Raw genomic sequence first — 25,590 nt, 5'->3', positions numbered from 1 at the left:
ATAAGTTCCAGTCAGGATTCAGAGCCAATTTCAGCACTTCCACTGCACTCTTGAAGGTTACCGACGATATAAGATCTGCAATGGATCGAGGCATGCTGACAACAATGGTTTCTTTTGATTTCAGCAAGGCATTTGATAACATCTCTCATTCGACTCTTATTCATAAATTAAAAAATCATTGTCATCTTTCACCTCTAACACTTTCTTGGTTCTCTTCATATTTGAGGAGTCGGTTCCAGGCTGTCATGGTTCCTGGTGTAACTGAGGTGGACTGGATGCCTGTTTCAGCTGGAGTGCCTCAGGGATCAGTACTTGGACCTTTCCTTTTCTCCATTTACATAAATAACATAACAGAAATCATTGCTCATTCTTCATTCCACCTGTTTGCTGACGATCTAGTGTTTTATAATCATTTCAACCCGGGTGATTGTGTGGAGGCTGTCACGCGGATGAACCTGGATGTCTCTTCACTCTCTGTGTGGGCCCGATCGCATTGCCTGTCGTTGAATACACAGAAAACGAAATGCACTGTTGTTGGTTCACAAAGAAGAATTAGACAAGGAGCGATTGGTCTACCTTCTGTAACCTTGGATTGAGTGGAACTCATATATGATGATAGGATCAAGCTGCTTGACAACGCACTCACTTGGGAGGTTCATGTGAATGCTCTAGTGAGAAAGGTGTTTGCAGGGATGCATCAAATAAAAAGGTTGAGGAGATTTTTGCCGGTGGGATTGAGGAAGACTCTGGTTCAGGCGCTTATTCTCCCCCATTTCGATTATTGTTCAATGGTGTACAATGGTGTTTCTGAAGAGCTCAATGGCAGGCTTCAAAGGGCATCAAACTATGCTCTGCGATTTATTTTTGATGTTCCATGGAATGACCACGTAACACTCCTGTACAGAGAACTTGATTGGCTAAAATTAGAGCAGAATCGATTGTATTTCATACTCTGCCAAACCTACAAACTAATTGTGGGAGGTACTGGTCCGCAATATTTGAGAGAAGGACTTGTACTTTTCACTGAGGTTCATCAGAGGGATACTCGGTCTCACCGCTTCTTTCTTCAGATACCTCAACACCAAACGGTAATTTTCGGAGCTTCGTTCTGTGTTACGGCTTCTCGTGAATGGAATGCTCTGCCACTTTATATCATCCTTTCCCCATCCTTATCACTATTCCAAAAGAGATTGCACCGACACCTAGCTCTTGCTTCTGGGTATTGACTTATGGCTGGTAGCCATAAAGTTGTATTCCTTTTTTTATAATTACTCATGAAATGTAGATAATGATTTTTGCATGGGTTCACGAACTGCATGACTTTTTTTTCATTCTCATTTTTCTATTTCTGTTTTGTTTTTGAAGTAATCTATATAAATTTTTACTGTGCTCATCTATTATACTTTTAGTTTCACATTAATACTTACCGTATAGTTTATTCATGTACAGTGCTATTTTGTTTTGTACCACTATGGGTCTTGTTAGACTCATTAGTGGAGATTGTCATAATTATTGTATAAATAAATAAATAAATACTCACGCACAAGCCTGGAGCTCATGTGGGCATCATCCTCAGTGGAAGGCAATCTCATTGTGTTTTATTTGTTCTTTTTACAGATATTGAAAGCACACAAAGCAGTAATGAAAAATCAAACAAAGAAAAATACATGATATTCGAAGAGAATACAAACGAATACAAACCAAACGTGGCAGTTGTCAGTGGACCTGACATAGTGGGCTATCTCAAGATTGGCACCAAAGTTGTAAGAGGAGCTGATTGGAAGTGGGGTGACCAAGTAAGTTTAATTGAAATGATTTTTTCTGCTTTCGATAATGCGTCAACGATTTTAACAATATTTTTCCCTCTTTGAATGTTGAGTGTAAGAGAGGGCTGGTTGCGCCCTAACTCCGCGCTCCTAGGTCGAAATAAATGCTTCTATTCTATTCCCTCTCAGAATTGACTTCAATGGACCTAGGATTATTTCGATATTTTTTCTTCTTCCGTGGACCTTTTGAACATTAACCTGTAACATTTCACATAGCATATCCGAAAGCAACTTACGTGAATGAAAAAAGTGTATCACTTATCATCATACCTTGTAATATGTATTACATATCGGAAAGAAACATTGAGTTACAAAAATATGACTCCTGATTTTTGAATTGATGACTGTGAACTATTTATTGGGTGAATTGCAGGATGGACCACCGCCAGGCGAAGGCAGGGTGATTGGTGAGCTGGGCGACGATGGTTGGTTGCGGGTGCTGTGGGATAACGGCTCCACCAACTCCTACCGCATGGGAAAAGAAGGAAAGTATGACTTGAAGCTAGCCGAGCCGCCACTCGTCGACGACAATCATGGCCATACTGACACTGAGCCAGACGTCAACAAATGTAAGTCACATGATAACTAGAATGGCACGCCGATGAATAACTGAAACTATTAGTACCATGCTTCATCAAACATGCATGAAGGGAATATATAAATACTTGGAAGGAAATAAATATAGCAATTCACTTGTTATATTTATGACTAGTAGGTAACCCGTGCTTCGCAAGGGTCTTTTTTAAAACTTTGCAAAATAAAAACTTGACGTAATAAAAAATTCGAAATTTGAAAATAGGCCTATAACCATCCTCTGTTAATAAAGAATCTTCATGCAAAATTTCAATTCAATCAGTCCAGTAGTTCAGAAGTGATGATGCGTCAAACATAATTTTCCTACATAATTTCACGTACGTATATGAACCAGCTCTTTCCATTATTATAGTAAAGATGATGGATATATGGATGAGTTATCAGTATCTTTGAATGAGAATAACTTTTGAACGGTTTGAGAAATCGGTGCTGTTTTCACCATTCATTTTCTCTTGAAATTCTGTATCATATGACCAACATAAGTTTTCTGTCTTCTAACGTTGTCATATGACTACCTTCCAATTTAAAAAAAATGAATTTGAATTCAAAATGGCGGAAAAAAATTTTGATGTGACAGAAAATCAGTTATTTTTATTCGAATAGGATCCCCAATCATACCTATCATCTAATGTCCCTTTTAAAAGAAATGTTCAGCTGCTTCTATACATCAACTGGAAGCATGACAAATTGAAAACTTGACGTAATGAAATCTTGAAGAACTGAAAATAAGCATATAACCATCCTCGGTTAATTAAGAATCTATATGCAAAATTTCACATTAATCAGTTGAGTAGTTCAGTTGATGATGCGTCAAACATAATTCCCTATTCCTTACGTGTATAAGTCAGTTCTTTCCTTTAGTATAGTATAGATAACTGAAGAAGACATAATGCTTGAAAACCTCACAGAATCATATTGATTTTTTTCAATACATTAATAAATTTTAGTATCGATTAGATCCTCCTCAATTTGAATCAGGCAGCCTTTTGTTTTCCCAATTCCAAACAAAATACCTAAAATATTGGGTCCGTATCACAGAGACAAGTAGTGTTTTTGAACGATATTAGTGTCACAGAGACAAGTTTCGCAGGAGCAAGTACTTCCATAAATGACAGTCTCACAGGAACAAGTTCCCACAGAGACAAGCAGTTTCATAGAGACAAGGTCTCCGTCCAAACTAATAGCGCTATAAATGGCAGTCTCACAGGAGCAAGTTCTCACTGGAACAAGGTGTCTCACAGAAGCAAGTACAGTGACGTAGAGACAAGGTAGCGAATGAAGGAAGAAGTTAGGCGTGTTGCCTACATCTGAACTTGAAGGCATTCCATTATTTGTTCTAAGTAAATTGAATGTCTGATGTTTTTTAATCATGTAGGTATATGATTATGATTAAAGGTTTATCATATAAGATAGGGATGGGTTGGTAACCTATTAGAATTAGATAGAAGATAGATAGAATTATTAAGATAACTTAAATAAATAAATTGAGTTCTATGCAAATGTAATATATTTCTACCAAACTCCAAGATAACTAATATTCCAAGATTCCAATATATCTAATAAGTATATATTAGACCTTCAAGCCGAAAGAATAATCAATATGAATATGAAATGGAATATATACAAGCCAAATAGCCTACCACTGATCTATTCATCACCGCTTCTTAAAAACCACATGGCCAAAATGGGTTTTCATTATAATTCCTTCTTTCGTAATAAATTGTTTATGCTTTTGTACTCCTGAGCGAAGCTCGGTCCTCTATATTATGAGTTAATCATCGTCTTCTTTTTCCGAGCTGCGGTCTCGTAAATTCAAATTTATATAATATTAACTTCAGGCAGCCACAGATTAAAGCTGCGTTAACACCAATAGATTCTATAGATTCCTTATAGGTTCTATTAGATTGAACATAACTTATCATACACATGATGAACATATGTGTTTTTCAAGTGCCGTTCAATCTATAATAATCTGTGAGGATTAAGTTATTAACAAAATGTTTAATCATTAACATTTTGTTAATAACTTTGGTGTAAACGCAGCTTTAGATGTCAAGATTTATCATGGCGTTCCGAGTTACGGATAATAATGTCAATGAAAAACTTCATTTTCCTCATGAAATCTTTCCCATGAAAATTTTAACAGATTGTTGTTCTACAAGCGTTTCTACATGTTACAAAATGGAAATCCCAGTGAAAAACAAAAAGTGCCACTTGATAATTTCCAAATCATCTTTTTACTTTCCTTGCCCTATTACCATAGGTAAGGAAAGTATTGCTTTCCGAAAAAAATTAAGGTACCCCAATTTCTAAATTTCTATACGTTTCAAGGTCCCCTGAGTCCAAAAAAGTGGTTTTTGGGTATTGGTGTGTGTGTGTGTGTGTACACGATATCTCATCTCCCATTCATTGGAATGACTTGAAATTTGGAACTTAATGCCCTTACACTATAAAGATCCGACACAAACAATTTCGATCAACTGCAATTCAAGATGGCGGCTAAAATGGAGGAAATGTTTTCAAAAACCGGGTTTTTCACGATTTTCTCGAAAACGGCTTCAACGATTTTGATTAAATTTATACCTAAAATAGTCATTGATAAGCTCTATCAACTGCCACAAGTCTCATATCTGTAAAATTTCAAGAGCTCCGCCCCATCTATGCAAAGTTTGATTTTAGATTCCCAATTATCAGGCTTCAGATACAATTTGAACAAAAACTTTCGAGTGGAAAAGATCCAGCATGAAAGTCTCTACAATTTATTTTCAATAACATTTTCACCTAAAATTGAAAATAAGCTCGAAGTTCGAGAAAATGTAATTATCCAATATTGCAAACTGTTGGCAACTGTTATTAAATAATTCACTATGAAGAGATAGCAGACCTCGTATGTCTCCAGCGTTATTGTCCTGTCACCAGCTGGCTCAGATCTTTGTTTATAAGTAGACTTGAGATGCGCGTATACACTAGCGTCAGGTGATCAATTTTCATAACGGCAAGGAAAGTTGTGTGAGTGCGCCACACCAGATTTTTAATCGTAGCTCTGATTCAACTGAGCAATAACTTTCTGAACTTACTGAATTAATAAAGTAACATTTAAAATTATCATAAGCGCAATGGGACTTGGGATTCCATAAATTCAGAATAAGTATTATACCGGTATTCATTTTTACAGGATTGAAGTAGTGCAACATTTAGATTAGCACACCAATAGATTTTATTTGTAACAAAGTAAGTTCATGACTTTTATATCGAAGTTCTACTTTTTCCATTATGATATACTATACTGACGACTACTGCAAAACTATGTCTGGTAGCCCTGGTAATGTAATGTAATGAAATGTGATCGTATGGTTAATTGGAAGTCTCCAACCAGCCTGATCAGATTTCCTAGTGGGGCCATTGGCAAACATTTCAAAAAAGCCCTGATATTATAACAATGACATTATTCCTAGTAGATAGCATTTCTATTCTAGTAGATGGCTGAATATTCTCATTACCACATTGCAATGGATGTTCAGTGAGGTCTACTGTTATGTGGACTACTAGAGTATTGCAACTCCTAATGTCAGATTGAGTAAGAGCTTGAAATTTATTCCTATTTAGTGTACTCCATGTTCAATAATCTGCCACTATCTTATATTAGAAGAAACTTGCCTCTAAATAAATCAAAAAACGCAGTAAATCTAATTCTGAATGAAAATGCTTATTATTCCGTAAATTCATTTTCAAATTGTTGAAAATGTGATATTCAGCTGTCCTTCAGCTGTTCCAATACTAGGCCTAGAATCATGTATTGATCTCAATTTGATTGAAAGAGTTGACTCTATAGATAAAAAAAATGTTACAAATTATAAAGTGGATAAGGAAAAACAGGCTATCTATATAAAAAACAAACATGTTTTCGACGGCCTTGGGCGTTTTCCTGATATTTGCAAGATTAAATTGAAAAAAATGCATCCCCAACAATAAGTCCTGCTCGGCGTATCCCACTCAAAATTAAAGAGAAATTTCGAGAAACTTTGGAATCACTAAAGTCAAAAGGTATTATAACCCCAGTTGAGGAGCCTGTTGACTGGATAAATAACGTTATAGTTGTTGAAAAGCCGGATGGATCACTGAGAATTTGTATTGACCCAGTTGAACTTAATAAATATAAATCAGGAAACGTTATCTCATTCCAACAGTGAAAGAACTAGCACCAAAATTGTCACACAAGAAGGGGTTTACTGTATTAGTTATTAAAAATGCATTCTATCATATTGCACTTGATGAGGAGTCCAGTAAGTTGTGTTCATTTAGCACAGGATTGGGAACATACAGATTTTTACGAGCACCATTTGGTTTGTCGTGCTTGCCTGAACTGTTTCAGAGGTTAGTGCACAAATACTTTGGAGATATTGAAGGCATCTCACTTTACTTTGATGACCTCTGCATTGCTAGTAATTCAAAAGAAGAAAATGATATGATACTGACTAAAGTTTTAGAAAGAGCAAAGAAATTTAATGTAAAATTCAACTTCAAAAAATTTCAGTATTGTGTGTCTCAAATAAAATATATAGGTGTAATATTTTGCGAAAAAGGCATGCTACCCGACCCCGAGAAGATTGAAATAATACAGAAACTTGAAAATCCAATGAATAAAACAGATCTACAATGTATGTTGGGAATGGTAAACTACTTAAGACATTTTATTCCAAATATGTCAGAGTTAATATCAGCCATGAGAAAACTTCTGAGGAAAGATACTTTATGGGAATGGAACGAAACTCACAGTCAAGCTTTCTAGAGATTAAAACAGGCTATATGCAGTCCTCAAGTATTAAGAGCATTCGACCCAAAGAGCCAATTGATATACAATGATATACAATTGATATACATCGAAGGAATCACTTGGCTTTTGTATGCTTCAAGAAGGAAAACCATTGTACTTTGGATCAAGATCAATGACAACAACTGAAGAATCCTATGCTCAAGTGGAAAAAGAAATGCTAGCCATTTGCTTTGCCATAAACAAACTACACAACTACGTATATGGCCATGACTCTGTCACTATTTTTACTGATCACCTACCTTTGGTGTCAGTAATGTCCAAGCCAATGGATAGAATTTTGAACAACCGACTGAGAAGGCTCAAACTGTTTTTTTCAATGTATGACTTGATTTATTCAATTGTAATTGGTGATGATAATTATGACTTGATAAGACTGATTTGATGAATGATTACACAAATTCGTAGAAAAAACCAAAGAAGATGAAAATCTAAGAGACGTTGTATCATATCTGCATGAAGGATGGCCTGACATGAACGCGATAACCGGTGATGTGAAACACTTTTACAGAATAAGAAATGACTTGCAACTGAGTAATGGTTTATTGTATTTTGGAACAAGGTTAATTGTACCTCTAAAACTCCGGAATTTTATAATGAGTCGCTTACATGAAACTCATCTTGGCAGTTCGAAGATTAATTCTCTTGTTGATCAGTACTACTATTGGCCAGGTATATATTCAGATATTCGCAATTTGATATTATCATGTAACATTTGTCAAAGGTTTAAAAAATCAAAAACTAAAGAGCCACTGATCAATCACGACATTCCAGATAAACCGTTTTGTAAAATTGCAGCGGACATTGCAGTAATTGATTGTACTTAATTGTAATTGATTATTATTCGAGATGGATTAAAGCATACCCAATCAATAGCAAAAGCAGCTTCACCGTAATTAAAAAAATTTAGGAAACATTCAGCAAATTTGGAATACCTCAAACACTAATAGCAGATAACATGTCATTTAATAGCAGAGAAATGCATCAATTTGCAGAGAATTGGGGATTCAAAATTACCACATCAAGTCCATACCATTCAAAATCAAATGGATTAGCAGAAAAGGCAGTTGGAATATTCAAAACGATGTTTAAAAAGGCATCTGCAAACAAGCAAGATTTGGAATTGTATTTACTAAATTATCGTAATGCTCCCGTAGCTGGATTGGGATATACACCTTCACAGCTTCTTAATAGCAGACATTTAAGAACCAAGATTCCTATACCACATTACGCATTGAATCCAAAAATTGTGCCTAATGAGATAATCGACAAGATGGCAAAGAATAAATCGATTCAAAAACTTTACTATGATCGTAATGTATCTAAAAACACCGAAGATTTTGTAGTTGGAGAGGAGATATATCTGAGATATACTAGAGTATTGTAACTCCTAATGTCAGATTGAGTAAGAGCTTGAAATTTATTCCTATTTAGTGTACTCCATATTCAATAATCTGCCACTATCTTATATTAAAAGAAACTTGCCTCCAAATGAATCAAAAAACGCAGTAAATCTAATTCTGAATGAAAATGTGATATTCAGTACTGTGAGTTTATAAATAATTTATGTTTTTTTTAATGTATGACTTAATTTATTCAATTGTAATGGGTGATGATAATTATTATGACTTGATAAGACTGATTTGATGATTACACAATTCATAAGATGACTACTAAGATGTTATGAATTGAATTGCTCATTTATTGTATAACAGACTATAAGCTGAATTCTTTAGACAAGGCCTAATCGACCAATCAACATCCAAATTGTTTGTATTTATCGGTCAATATATTTCTTATTTCTAGACGACAGCTAAGAAAGGGGTTTCAATTTTCTTAGAATATGCACGTAATTAAAAATGTACGTTTTTCAAAAAATGTGATTTCAAATTCAAATTTCGTTCATCACACACATATACGAGAATTTAGAATTAATGAGAAAGTGGCCTGGAATAAGGTTTATGATTTTTGTTCTTCTGTATTTATACTAAATGACGTATTTATTAGTGATGGCTCTTAAACGGTAGGCTTATCATCAAATAACGAGCTTGGACCACCGGGAAAATGGGATTCATTTTTTATTATAATAAATATTCAATTACGTTTCCAACCTACAATTATTGTACAGATGGCGATTATTTGAATGTTGCAATTATTGACGGAGCGAAGTGAGGTCTAAGATTCAAGTCGACGGTTTGGCATTTTTCTTTATGATTAAATGTTTATAAGTTGGGCATTTACGGCGAAACGCGGTAAAAGATTTTCATGAAATTTGACAGGTATGTTCCTTTTTAAATTGTGCGTCGACGTATATGCAAGGTTTTTGGAAATTTTGCATTTCAAGGATAATATAAAAGGAAAAAGGAGCCTCCTTCATACGCCAATATTAAATTAAAAATCAGACTATAGAATTATTCATCATAAATCAGCTGTCGAGTGGATTATAAATCGCATGCCATGACGCATGCAATTCAATATCTTAATGTAACTTGGTAAAAAATCAGCAGCTGTATAGACTATTAATTGCATGCCTCATTGAATGCAATTTTTATGCACTATTAAATGAACTATTGATAGCGTGCAATAACGCATGCAATTAATAACTATAAATTTTTGGCATATTCTTGGATATGACTCGTGCTTTTGACAGTGTGAGGCATAATGGTTTGATAGATACGTTGAAAACTCTAGGTGTAAATGGAATAGAACAGACATGGTTTGAATCGTACCTGAAGGATAGACAACAATTTGTTGAGATAGAGCATATTGAAGAGACGCATGCGCTGCAATATAAAATCAGATACCGCTCTGACCTGAGGAGTCTGAAATATGGTGTCCCTCAAGGCTCAATATTGGGTCCTTTATTGTTCCTGTGCTACATCAAAGGGTTGCCTAGGGTGGTCCAGGGGAAAGCTGCTGTTTGTCTCTATGCTGATGATGCAAACATCATCTTCTCGGGTGAATCCATTGAAGAGATTGAAGCAGCATCCGCTGTTGGCTTGTATTCCATTAATAAATTTCTAAATAATAGGAATCTTCTTTTAAACGCCAGCAAGTCTATTGTAGTTCCTTTTTCTACAAGGCAAAGAATTAATCATTGGTCCCCAAATGTTGAAATAAATGGCGAAACCTTGGAATTAGTGGATGGCACAAAATTCTTAGGCCTTGATATTGATAGCAGCTTATCATGGGATAAACATGTTTCTCAGGTTTTAAAAAAAATATCCCCCGGCCTTTTTGCTTTGCGGCAATTGACAGATATCTGCAGTATACAGACAATGAAATCCCTGTACCACTCTTTAATACATTCTCATCTGGCATACGGACTTGCTATCTATGGAAGTACAACCAAGAGTAACCTTGATAAGATACTATTACAACAAAAAAGAGCTCTCAGAATAATAATGAAGTTAAAAAGATTAGACTCAGTAAAACTCGTTTTTCCACAGTTTGGAATCTTAACAATCTATGGGCAATATATTTTTGACGTAGTCATGTACTTTAAAAAATGCTCGTCAACAGGATCAAGAAACGAAACACATGGCTACAACACCAGATTTGGGAGGATCGAGGAGAGGCATAGATTGAATTTCTTTAAGAAAAAAACACTTTTTATGGGGAGAAAATTTTTCAATATACTTCCTAGAGAGTTGAAAGAAATAGAGGAGGTTGAATACCTACAAAAAAAATTAAAGGAATATTTGGTGGGACTATCTCTATACTCTTTGCAGGAGTATGTCAATTTGACTGTAAGATTTTAGAATCTTGTTTTTTATCAGAATTTTTGACTTCTGTATGTGTAAAGGATGATTTTGTGACGATATTAATAATTATTTTTGTAATTTGACACTGTTCAGATGTATTTTGTGCATTTTGATGATGAATAAAGAAACTAAAATAACATAGTATTGTCTTCTCTGCTTTGAACTCGGGCTGTCCTGTTCCCAGTATGTCTTGAAGAAGATTAGCTTTTGATGTTAGCATTTTTGATACACCAACCCCAAAAGCCATTAGCCGTTTTCACACCGATATCTGGCCGACACGACATACAGACAGGGTTTACTCTGAACGACAGTATAAGAGGAGGCTGCGGTTTATAACTGCGCGAGGTCTACTGTTCACAGAACTACTAGTTAAAATGCTAATGAATTAATCATTATTATTAAACGAAAATCCAAATTAAATGCTGTAATTCACCCCGAAGACTTCTGCTACTGCAAATATTGACAACAGGGTAAACAGTTTGATGGAAATTCGATGAGCGCTAAAATTATTTGTCAGCCCGGGAATCGAACTCAGTACCTCCTAATTGCCGGTCAGAAATGCTTACCTTTACAACAAACTGACAATCTCTGGATAGCAGCGCTCATTTTATACAAAGCCATAGCGGCCAGCCAGTCTACAGATGGAAATTACTGAGATATTGCAATTATTCAAATGCTAATGAATAAATTATTATTAATCGAAAATCCAAATTGAATATTAATAATAAATTATAAATTAAATTAAATCCCTGTTGTTTACCCTTTGTCAATATTTGCAGTAGCAGAAGTATTCGGGGTGAATTACAGCATTTTATTTAGATTTTCGTTTAATAATAAATATCGGAGGACCGAGCTTTGCTCTGGAGTGTGAAAGCATAGAAAATTTTTAACGAAAAATTGAATTTATAGTTCATATTTATTTATTCATTTTCTCAGTCGTACAATTATTTTTACAGTGATATGAGGAGGCACAACAGGCTTATGCCCAAAACTGTCACTCTTCAAATTTATAGTACAGTCCAAATCAAAATCTAGGTTAAACTACTATCACCAAAATAACATTTATTCACACTTCAAAAAACAAACACATCATCAATAACAAATAGATAATGCTATTTTATTTTAGCGTATGGCCCTACGACACAAATATTTATGTTATCCAACATAAGTCACACATATAAACAATGAAGTCATCTTAGTCACAAGTTTGAAAAAAGGTGGAACACAAATTAAAAAATAAAATTTTAAAACTTATAAACATATATGTAGTCGATTTAAATATGCCACTGCATCTGGTGTAGCTACCAGGAAGTCATACAGCCTGCCCTCATAATCTGTTCTTGTGCACTGTTCTACAATGTGTCTTATGGTTTGCACATCGCCACACTCACAAACAGGCGTTGGAGCCTTTCCTCACTTGTGCAACGCATAGGCACATCTTCCATGCTGAGTTCGGATCCTGTTAAGAGCCGACCATAGTTTGCGTGGCAAATCAAAACCTGGTGGCTTTTCGGTGATACATGGGGTAAGATCGATTTGCCTTGCATGCCATTCCTGTTGCCAGGCGTCTGTTAAACTGAACTCACCATCCAGAGCATGTAATGCCGTTCTGGTGGGAGGCTTTCAAGACGCCAGGCGGACTTTGATTGGCATCTTCTATATCCCCATGTATTGGAAAGTTTTGATTTTGCAGGATCTTATTGAACTCTCTTGTTAGCGCATTCATGCGTCGGAGGTTGGGAGGTGGAATGTGACTCAAGATATACTATGAATTCGATTTAGAATTATATGTTTGCTGCAATATTTGTTAATATACTATGTATCACTAACAGCATGTAGTTACTATTTTTTACTTTCTGAAGTGAACATGTTTTCTGAAAAAAAGAGAAATAAACGAAAATAAGTTTCTCTTGCTGAATTTTTCTTCTCGTGAGATCAGCTGGATGATCCCACACACATGCACTCGTTCACTCTCTTCCATTACGGTATCAACAGACGACAAAATTTGCAGCTGTTTTTCCAAGGACATTTTTATCCTCTCAATGTCTCAGTGAGTTATCCAAGGGTTGAGACCTAGTGCAATCAAATCTGCATATCATAAACCTACTTTGTTCTTAATTTCGTGAATATCGTTAGAGCCGTTTTCGAGATCCATTGAACATAAATATTTATACCCATATAACCATATTATAACCACATAACCAGATAACCACATAACCATATAAATATATATATATATACAGAAATTGCTCGCTTAATGGTTGAGTTCAAAGCCACTGATCAATTCCATCGGTTTTTTTTTTACTTTCAGTAAAAAACCTGATCACAGATGAACCACAGATTGGAAAGTCGGCTAGTATCTTGACACCATAATCCGCCATCTTGAAAGAAAGTGTAGCATCGTAATACATCAGTAGTTTTAATTTCTAACAAGATGATGCAGTCATGTGTCGTGGTCTTGGTGCACTCAAATCTTGGTTAGATTGATACCTTCCATTTTGTGTGTATTCTGTGGCTGAACGGTTGCTCATGAGTCATGACTGACAGATGTTTCCCTTGTTGATCATATTTTGTAAATCAATTAAAATGGAAAACCATCAGGTGATTGGAGTAGTTTTAAATGCTTTGTAAAATATTTTAAATGTTATTAAATTTATGTAGTCATGCATTTCTCTGCTCCCAAATACATTATAATGAAGTCCATCATTTGTAAACAACCTCATATTCAGCCATGTATGTTTACGTTCAGCTACTCTATTTACGTTCTTTTCCATCGGTTGGAAAAGTACGATTAACTGATCAGTGAACGAACCGGATATGACGTATTTTTTTTCTTATCAGTTAGACCAAAGACCTTGAAGAGGTATAAACGCACAATACATTTGCCTTCCCAATGCTAGCTCTTACTTGAAATTAAAGGTTCCATTGAGGTATTTTAGCGCGAGATATTATATAATATATATTTTTTGTAATATAATAGATCACAAAAATCTTCAAGATCTTTAGTATGTAATAATCTTCTAGGCTGTCCCCTTAATGGCAGATTTCAATTCCAAATAATCTAGCGCTGCATGTGAGTCTATGCATCGTTCAACGACAAAACAGTACATCGTTCAGAGCCACGTTCACTCACCGATCTCATCGTTCATTCACCGATCAGTGGCTTTGAACTCAACCAATATTATAGGATAAATTCATTAGCATTTGAATAATTGCAATATCTCAGTAATTTCCAGATGGCTATTGAAACATTGATCTAACTAAAGCATGATATTAGTGTCAAAGACCGAAATCTGTGTTTCAGTTCATTATCATATTTGAGAGAGAGAGCACGAAGGAAAGGGTATGTGTGAGAGAGTGATGTGGTTGAGTGGGAGTGAGAGATTTTGATATGTTATAATTATGCTGTATGGTGGGTGAGGAATATGCGACACTCATAGGTATACGTATATAAAATATAGGTGATATACAGGGTCTGTATAATAAGTAACCGGACTGACCTCAGGAAATTTTTTATTGGCAAAATATGTACAATTTTTCTTTAGAAATCTTCAAAGTAGTCCCCATTGGAGTCGATAACACGCTGATACCGGACTTTACAATCCCTTAACGCTCCCTGGAAGTCGGCAACCTCAATGCTGTCTAGAGCCCTCGTCGTAGCACGTTGAACGTTTTCCAGAGTCCCGAACCGCGTCCCTTAAGTTGTCTCTTGATCTTGGGGAACAAAAAGAAGTCTGGTGGTGTCATATCCGGGCTGTAAGGAGGATGTAGCAACGTTATCCTCGACTGTTTGGCCAACTGCTCGGTGACGAGCAGGCAGGTGTGCGACGGAGCATTGTCGTGATGGAGGATCCACGAATCGACAATCCCCGGATGGACTCGATGAACCCGGGCGTTTAGTCTACGGAGCACCCCTCTGTTGTACTACCCGTTCACAAAGAGTTTGACACGTGACTGTAAGTTCACGCTTCCATCCACCCGGCCAAACTGTAAACGGCCACTACTACAGAGAGGTGCTCTGTCAGGGGTGTATTCAAATACCGTTGGATAGCATCTTTCCAATATTGTTTCATTCATCTAGAAGTATATAAATCTGTTCTTTCTTACATTGATATCACTTATGTATAAGTTAATTTTACTGCAGTATCAGAATTTGTCCATAACCTGAACAATTAAAAGTCACATTGAAATAGTTATTTTGGAGTTTGGTAGAAATACATTTACATGGAACTCAATTTATTCATTAAAGGCTATCTACATAATTCTAATAGGGTCTCATAATCCATAATGATAAAATAGGTGTTCAATGAATAAATGAAGCCTAACAACTTGAAATATATTATTCTAATTATTTAAGATTAAATTGATTCTACCTCGGTGCTAGTCAGCTTTACATTTGTACATGTATCATTGTATTGAATAATTAAATATTTGATGATTTTGGTAAATCATTTTTGATGATTTTCGACATTTTAATCCTGGACTAGTAGTTCTGTCAACAGTAGACCTCACTCAGTTATAAAACACAGCCTCGTCTCATACTGTCCATAAGAGTAAATCCTGTCTGTATGTTGTGTCGGCAAGATGTCGGTGTGAAAAAGGCTAATGGCTATTGGAGTTAGTGTATCAAAAATATGGTAACATCAAAAGCTAATCTCCTGGCAGACACTGGCAACAGGTCAGCCCGAGTTGAAAGCAGAGAAAGGTCGAGAGAAGAAATACTATGTTTACTTTCCGTTATTAATTGCATGCGATGAATAGTCAACACGACAGCTGATTTTTTACTAAGTTACATTGAGATATTAACCTTCTAGTCGTGACCCTGGGTCCGAGGGACCCAGCAATTCTTTTTTAGTTATAATTTTGCTTCCGTTCACTTTACTGTATATTGTGACTCATGTAAATTAATGTTAGTAGACACTTAAACTTGATGTAGAGTGTTAGTGCTCTGTGACTTGTTGTTTTCGTGAAATGATGCTTTTGGGTCCCTGGGACCCAAGGGTCACGACTAACGTAACTTTTTTCATTTTTTTCAAATGCACATTTTCATGCAATAGTGATTGGATTCAAGCAGTCAACATGTACATTTTGAACATAGACTTCGAGAAATGACAAATTGACCTCTAGATCTCTATTTCAATGACATTAGTGATGATAAGAATAAATTCATAGTTCAAGATAAGTATACTGACCCTGAGTAGGATGATAGTGAAACCTATGAACTTCAAGTGATCCTAGGGGTTCTAAACCTCCCCTAAAAGTAAACTATATATGACCTTATATATTTTTCATGTTTCTAGTAGTGTTTCATGTATGTTTTAGGATTTATAGTAGTATTCATCACTATAATTTCATAAGTTTTGCAAATATTGTGCAACATGAACTTGAGGGTAGGGTAAAAACTACCCTACGAGTGGACTATGACCTTCCAATTTTTCTCCCATCTTTCTTGTAGTGTTGCATGTGAGATCCATAATATTGTATTCATCACTATCATTTTTTGTTCACTTTATATAAAATAATAACCGAACGTTTCTTTCCACCACCCTAAAAATGCAAGGTTTTATAAATTCATTTTTAAAATTATAATAAAGATCTATTTCTGCTTTACATTAGTGCTCGTTGCGTTCATTAATAACCCTTGGACATATTAGAAGCATGGAATAACATTATATCTTGAAATACATTGAGATATTCAATATGAAAGAAGCGGGTCCCTGGGACCCAGGGTGACGACTAACGTCGGGAAAAAATAGGGTCAGGACTAGAAGGTAAATTACATGCGTTATTGCATGCAATTAAAAATCCACTCGACAGCTGATTTATGATGAATGATTCTATTCTGATTTTTACTGTAATATTGGCGTTCGAAGGAGATTTTTCCTATTGTGTTAACTTTGAAATGCAAAATTTTCAAAATTCTTGTATATACGTCGAGGCACAATTTAAAAAGAAATATACCTGTCAAATTTCATGGTAATCTATTGCTGCGTTTCGCCGTAATTGCGGAACATATAAACATAAAGAGAAATGCAAAACCGTCGACTTGAATTTCAGAACTCACTTCGCTCGGCCAGTAAATCGAAATTTTAAGAAATCACAAATATCCTGGATGAAAACGGGAATCAATTATTATGTAGATTTGAATCTAAATGTCTAGGATCCACTAAACAGTCCACTAAATTCATCATTTTTCTCCACAGGAGAAACGTTTAAAGCTGGCATCAAATGATGTCGCCACATTATTTACATATGTAAATTATATATTTATATTATGGATGTCACGTGGATTGAATCCCGGTGGTCTAAACTCGTTATTTGATGATAAGCCTACCGTTTAAGAGCCATCACTAATAAATACGTCATTTAGTATAAATACAGAAGAACAAAAATCATAAACCTTATTCCAGGCCACTTTCTCATTAATTCTAAATTCTCGTATATGTGTGTGATGAACGAAATTTGAATTTGAAATCACATTTTTTGAAAAACGTACATTTTTAATTACGTGCATATTCTAAGAAAATTGAAACCCCTTTCTTAGCTGTCGTCTAGAAATAAGAAATATATTGACCGATAAATACAAACAATTTGGATGTTGATTGGTCGATTAGGCCTTGTCTAAAGAATTCAGCTTATAGTCTGTTATACAATAAATGAGCAATTCAATTCATAACATCTTAGTAGTCATCTTATGAATTGTGTAATCATTCATCAAATCAGTCTTATCAAGTCATAATAATTATCATCACCCATTACAATTGAATAAATTAAGTCATACATTAAAAAAAACATAAATTATTTATAAACTCACAGTACTGAATATCACATTTTCATTCAGAATTAGATTTACTGCGTTTTTTGATTCATTTGGAGGCAAGTTTCTTTTAATATAAGATAGTGGCAGATTATTGAATATGGAGTACACTAAATAGGAATAAATTTCAAGCTCTTACTCAATCTGACATTAGGAGTTACAATACTCTAGTATATCTCAGATATATCTCCTCTCCAACTACAAAATCTTCGGTGTTTTTAGATACATTACGATCATAGTAAAGTTTTTGAATCGATTTATTCTTTGCCATCTTGTCGATTATCTCATTAGGCACAATTTTTGGATTCAATGCGTAATGTGGTATAGGAATCTTGGTTCTTAAATGTCTGCTATTAAGAAGCTGTGAAGGTGTATATCCCAATCCAGCTACGGGAGCATTACGATAATTTAGTAAATACAATTCCAAATCTTGCTTGTTTGCAGATGCCTTTTTAAACATCGTTTTGAATATTCCAACTGCCTTTTCTGCTAATCCATTTGATTTTGAATGGTATGGACTTGATGTGGTAATTTTGAATCCCCAATTCTCTGCAAATTGATGCATTTCTCTGCTATTAAATGACATGTTATCTGCTATTAGTGTTTGAGGTATTCCAAATTTGCTGAATGTTTCCTAAATTTTTTTAATTACGGTGAAGCTGCTTTTGCTATTGATTGGGTATGCTTTAATCCATCTCGAATAATAATCAATTACAATTAAGTACAATCAATTACTGCAATGTCCGCTGCAATTTTACAAAACGGTTTATCTGGAATGTCGTGATTGATCAGTGGCTCTTTAGTTTTTGATTTTTTAAACCTTTGACAAATGTTACATGATAATATCAAATTGCGAATATCTGAATATATACCTGGCCAATAGTAGTACTGATCAACAAGAGAATTAATCTTCGAACTGCCAAGATGAGTTTCATGTAAGCGACTCATTATAAAATTCCGGAGTTTTAGAGGTACAATTAACCTTGTTCCAAAATACAATAAACCATTACTCAGTTGCAAGTCATTTCTTATTCTGTAAAAGTGTTTCACATCACCGGTTATCGCGTTCATGTCAGGCCATCCTTCATGCAGATATGATACAACGTCTCTTAGATTTTCATCTTCTTTGGTTTTTTCTACGAATTTGTGTAATCATTCATCAAATCAGTCTTATCAAGTCATAATTATCATCACCAATTACAATTGAATAAATCAAGTCATACATTGAAAAAAACAGTTTGAGCCTTCTCAGTCGGTTGTTCAAAATTCTATCCATTGGCTTGGACATTACTGACACCAAAGGTAGGTGATCAGTAAAAATAGTGACAGAGTCATGGCCATATACGTAGTTGTGTAGTTTGTTTATGGCAAAGCAAATGGCTAGCATTTCTTTTTCCACTTGAGCATAGGATTCTTCAGTTGTTGTCATTGATCTTGATCCAAAGTACAATGGTTTTCCTTCTTGAAGCATACAAAAGCCAAGTGATTCCTTCGATGTATATCAATTGTATATCATTGTATATCAATTGGCTCTTTGGGTCGAATGCTCTTAATACTTGAGGACTGCATATAGCCTGTTTTAATCTCTAGAAAGCTTGACTGTGAGTTTCGTTCCATTCCCATAAAGTATCTTTCCTCAGAAGTTTTCTCATGGCTGATATTAACTCTGACATATTTGGAATAAAATGTCTTAAGTAGTTTACCATTCCCAACATACATTGTAGATCTGTTTTATTCATTGGATTTTCAAGTTTCTGTATTATTTCAATCTTCTCGGGGTCGGGTAGCATGCCTTTTTCGCAAAATATTACACCTATATATTTTATTTGAGACACACAATACTGAAATTTTTTGAAGTTGAATTTTACATTAAATTTCTTTGCTCTTTCTAAAACTTTAGTCAGTATCATATCATTTTCTTCTTTTGAATTACTAGCAATGCAGAGGTCATCAAAGTAAAGTGAGATGCCTTCAATATCTCCAAAGTATTTGTGCACTAACCTCTGAAACAGTTCAGGCAAGCACGACAAACCAAATGGTGCTCGTAAAAATCTGTATGTTCCCAATCCTGTGCTAAATGAACACAACTTACTGGACTCCTCATCAAGTGCAATATGATAGAATGCATTTTTAATAACTAATACAGTAAACCCCTTCTTGTGTGACAATTTTGGTGCTAGTTCTTTCACTGTTGGAATGAGATAACGTTTCCTGATTTATATTTATTAAGTTCAACTGGGTCAATACAAATTCTCAGTGATCCATCCGGCTTTTCAACAACTATAACGTTATTTATCCAGTCAACAGGCTCCTCAACTGGGGTTATAATACCTTTTGACTTTAGTGATTCCAAAGTTTCTCGAAATTTCTCTTTAATTTTGAGTGGGATACGCCGAGCAGGACTTATTGTTGGGGATGCATTTTTTTCAATTTAATCTTGCAAATATCAGGAAAACGCCCAAGGCCGTCGAAAACATGTTTGTTTTTTATATAGATAGCCTGTTTTTCCTTATCCACTTTATAATTTGTAACATTTTTTTTATCTATAGAGTCAATTCTTTCAATCAAATTGAGATCAATACATGATTCTAGGCCTAGTATTGGAACAGCTGAAGGACACTTTACAATTATAAACTTTGCTATAGATATTTTAGACTCAGATCCAATTTGTACAGTTACACAACCTACAGGTCTTATATTAAAACCCCCAAAAGCCTCCAACAGTACATTACATTTCTCCAATGACTTGTATGGAATACCATATTTTCCAAGTAAGTGAAATGATAGAATATTAACATCAGCTCCACTGTCAAGCTTGAATTTTATTTTATGACCATTTAGAAGCAATTCTTGTAACCATACCCGTTTTTTGCTAAGTAAGTTTACAGTATAAATGCTATCAATTTCATGAGGTGATTCCATTACTTCCGCTTCCTCATAAATCTTCCTTGCTGCTAATCTTATGAGTTTGCTGGGATTGTTTCAATCTACATACTATGGAAAAATGATTGGGTTTTGAGCAATAGTTGCAAATCTCTCCTAAAGCTGGACAAATCCCTGAGTGTTTTCTACCACATCTGAAGCAACATTTGTGATTGATTACTGACGACTTGTTAAGTTTTTTATTAGTAATAGGATTATCTGACTTAGCTGTAGGGGTGGAAGGCGTCTGTTTGACTGAGTCAACACCTCTCATGATTTCAGTGCCTCTGTTTAATATTTCCATATTTTTATCCGCAAGCTCAACTGATTTGCAAAGGTTGACTACCTTTTCAAGATTAGAATCTTCACGAAGAAGTTTTTGCTGTAATTCTCTCGAGTTCACTCCGAGTGCTATTATTGCTTTTATAATTTTATCTTCCTGGTCATTGAGGTTACAAGGTTTTATTAATCTTCTCAAATCTGCATAGAAACTATCAAATGGTTCATTAGGACTTTGTTTTCTGGTTAGCAATTTGTAGATGTCCATTGTCATGTTTTGTTTAGACTTACAATATTTCTCCAAAACTTCAAACTTCAAACTTCAAGAAAACTTCGTAACCGTTTCAATGTCGTTCTCTCCTGATAATGTGTTGTACAATTTAAGTCCATCAGGTCCCATTCAGTTTTTCAATCTCGCTACTTGTATTTCTCGAGATTTCTTTACAGTCTCGATAGCAGTCAAATAAATTGTTACTTCTTCTTTGAAGTTGGCAAAATTATTCGCGATATCCCCATGTATAACTAGCATACCTGGTTTGTTGAATTCCATCTTCAATATTGAGCTATCACTTCTCACTAGAACACATAATAATTCAATTATTCTTGTTTTATTTTATTTTCGACTGCGCCATGTTAGATATTGAATAAATAATACTCTTCATATCAACCAACCGTCTTTATTTTTAATACATTCAAGACTAAACTGTTATTAACGTTTGGAAACTAATGTATTGAAATCATATGATAATAATAAATATCATCTGTAACAGTCCACATAACAGTAGACCTCACTGAACATGCTTTGCAATGTGGTAACCAGAATATTCAGCCATCTACTAGTTAATGCTATCTACTACAGATAAAGTCATTGTTATAATATCAGGACTTTTTTAAAATGTTTGCCAATGGCTCCACTAAGAAATCTGATTAGGCTGATTGGAGACTTTCAATCAACCATACGATCACATTTCATTACATTACATTACCATGGCTACCAGACATCGTTTTGCAGTAGTCGTCAATTAACTATATCACAATGTAAATAGAAGAACTTTGATATGAAAGTAATGAACTTACTTCGTTACAATTAAAATCTATTGGTGTGCTAATCTAAATGTTGCACTACTTCAATCCTGTAAAAATGAATACCGGTAAAATCCTTATACTGGAATTGATGGAATCCCAAGTCCCATTGCGCTTATGATAATTTGAAATGTTACTTTATCAACTCAGTAAGTTCAGAAAGCTATTGCTTAGTTGAATCAGAGCTACGATTAAAAAGATGGTTTGGGAATTATCAAGTGGCACTTTTTGTTTTTTACTGGGATTTTCATTTTGTAACATGATTGTAGAAACGGTTTAAAATACAATCTTTTAACATTTTTATGGGAAAGATTTCATGAGGAGAATGAAGTTTTTCATTGACATTATTATTCGTAACTCGGAACGCCATGATAAATCTTGGCATCTAAAGCTACGTTTACACCAAAGTTATTAACAAAATGTTAATGATTAAACATTTTGTTAATAACTTAATCCTCACAGATTCTTATAGATTGAACGGAACTTGAAAAACACATAGTTCATTATGTGTATGATAAGCTATGTTCAATCTAATAGAATCTATAAGGAACCTATAGAATCTATTATTGTTAACGTAGCTTTACTCTGTGACTGCCTGAAGTTAATATTATCAATTTGAATTTACAATTCGAGACCGCAGCTCGGAAAAAGAAGACGTTGATTAGCTCATAATATCCATTTCATATTCATATTGATTATTCTTTCGGGTTGAAGGTTTAAGATATAGTGGAATAGTTATCTTAGAGTTTGGTAGAGATATATCACATTTACATAGAACTCAATTTATTTATTTAAGTTACCTTCATAATTCTATCTATCTTCTATCTAATTCTAATAGGTTACCAACCCATCCATATCTTATATGATAAACCTTTAATCATAATTATATATCTACATGATTAAAATACAGCAGACATTCAATTTACTAGAACAAATAATGGAATGCCTTCAAGTTCAGATGTAGGTAACACGCCTAACTTCTTCCTACATTCGCTACCTTGTCTCTACGACACTGTACTTGCTTCTGTGAGACACCTTGTTCCAGTGAGAACTTGCTCCTGTGAGACTGCCATTTATAACGCTATTAGTTTGGACGGAGACCTTGTCTCTATGAAACTGCTTGTCTCTGTGGGAACTTGTTCCTGTGAGACTGCCATTTATAGAAGTACTTGCTCCTTGAAACTTGTACTTGAACTTGTTGCTCCTTGTACTTGCTTGAAACATCCCCAAAATTCGTTTCACTGCGAATTTGTGTCTGATAGTACATTATAACTGAAGAATATGAATTATTACTTATTTTATTGTGATCTATTCATGTTTTTCCTATGAAATTCAATGATAGGCCTACAGCATGAAGAGACTATGTCCATTTCATTTGTACTGGTGGCAAACTTTTACATTAAAAATAATTATTTGATAAAATCCCAGTTCAATTGTAATGAAAACAAATTCCTTCAAAAATAATTGATTATATTACGTTTCGAGGGAAAAAATTAATAACAAAAATTTGGGAAGAATCGGGATTCGAACCGAATCTCCGTTCAAAAATAATTGTCTTGTAACAGCATTATAAAACCTCCTCATAAAAAAACACACTTCTGGGCTACAACAATGACAATGTAGCCTATGAAACTTCGTGTACGTGAAACATCTAGTAGCGTAAATGGAACTTCATGTACGGTAGCATGAATGAAGTTTGAGCATTAATTCTGAAAAATCTAGAAGGAAAATCGAAATTTGGGCTTCCAGGTGCACGAGATTGATATTTTTAGAATCTATGTGCAAAATTAGGAGATCTAAATCATTTCCGTTTTTCCGGTATGCAATCCACAAGTTGACATGTTTTGATGCGAACACACGAACACACACAACCCTACTCTCTCTTATTATATGATGCATACAAAATTATTTCTATTTCTTTATGTAATTCAGCACTTCCTTTTAAGCCTTTGCATCTTTATTTCAAAATTCCATGAACATAAAAGTTTTGTAAGAATTCCTATACTAATTTTCCAGGTATGGAGTGTGTTTATGAGGCAGCTTTACAATATTCAACAAATTAGATTTAATATAGAGTACAGATTCATTTTGTTTAGAAAAGTGAATTATAAAACACTCGTAAATATTGTCATTTCCTCTTTTTGTTATTTACCATGGACTACACTTCTTTGATTTTTATAGCAACATTTTCAATAGTACTTTAATGTACTGCTGCACTCATAGAAAATTAATTCTAATCGCAAGTTTTTAGTACTGTTTAACATGTGACTGAAATCCAGCGCTCAAATAAAAAATGTAGTTGACAATATTCAACAGTCCTCCATTAAGGAGTTCCACAATATTAAACAGAGGCTCTACCAAATGATTCAAATTTGGAAAGTTAATATATCGAATGAGAATTTGTGGGTAGAGGTAGTTCAAAAACTACTTTAGAAATATTTGGGAAGAAGATAATATCTCTCTACATTGATTTATCATTCTTGCAAGCTGCATCCTTTTTAGCAATCAATGATGTTTATTTCAACCACTTTTACAAAACATTAAAATTCACTGAATACAGAATCAAAATATTATATTATAGTGTAATGGATTTAATATTTACTGAAAATAATATTTTAGAAAATGCAGAAAAAACTATGAATGAATATGCATGATTTTGTTAGGTTTTTTTTGCATTGCAGTAATTAAAATAGATGAGATGGGTCCTGGAGAAGTGCTGCGTATAGCATCTTTGAATCTACTCCGTGGCATAGCTATATGCTGTGGCATTTCGGCTGATGGTATGCAGAGATCAGCAGTCAATGCTCTATCAACACTTATGAGAAATATCCTCCAGGTAAAAAATAAAAAATAGATCCTTCGAACTACTATTCTATTGTTTGATGTATACTGTATATTTATTATATACACTGTATCTCCAATATGACCGATTAAAAGTAAATTCGTATGTCTTTGAAATATCTACAATTTGATATGATTATGTGCGTATGTGATTGTTAAATAAATAAATTTGTAAAGTGTGATGAATTAATGCATATCAAATATCTCATCAGTGAGTTGGCTAAAGGTGAAAAATATTCTGATATTAAATTTATATTTCTCAATTCCGCTCAGTAAATAATGTAGTGCTCTAAAAACGATATCCACCCAACATAAATTATGAACATTTTTCAATAAATAATTTTGATAGATAAGATTTTGTTTAAATTTTGATAATTTGTCCAACTCTAAATTTTATAATGAAGAATGGAATGAACATTCTGTCCTTGTTAAAAAGAAACATAATTTATATATATTATATATACTTGGATCTATTACGTAGAAATAGTTCATGTTTAATGGATACGAGTATACATTCAGTCAAATACAAAACGTTCCACGGTATTCAATTGCACGCGAATTTTATATCAATTTCTTTATCGTCATGTAACAATAAATAAAATTCAACTAGAAAATCACAATATTAAATCGGAC

At 34.3% G+C, this 25,590-nt stretch overlaps 1 protein-coding gene across 1 annotated transcript in view; it reads left to right on the top strand.

Moving 5' to 3' along the window:
* Positions 1–25,590, top strand: part of LOC111051412 (E3 ubiquitin-protein ligase HERC2) — a 258,746-nt gene that overhangs the window by 84,040 nt on the left and 149,116 nt on the right. Inside the window, exons 36-38 of the mRNA XM_039431914.1 lie at positions 1,618–1,796; positions 2,200–2,395; positions 24,780–24,952. Coding sequence (XP_039287848.1) covers positions 1,618–1,796; positions 2,200–2,395; positions 24,780–24,952 — 548 coding nt within the window. The remainder of the gene's footprint in view (positions 1–1,617; positions 1,797–2,199; positions 2,396–24,779; positions 24,953–25,590) is intronic.

This window comes from Nilaparvata lugens, chromosome 7 (genome assembly GCF_014356525.2).
Source record: "Nilaparvata lugens isolate BPH chromosome 7, ASM1435652v1, whole genome shotgun sequence".
NCBI classification, from domain to species: Eukaryota; Metazoa; Arthropoda; class Insecta; order Hemiptera; family Delphacidae; genus Nilaparvata; species Nilaparvata lugens.
Note: the sequence above shows the minus strand (reverse complement) of the source record. Positions and strands in the feature narration are given on the sequence as shown.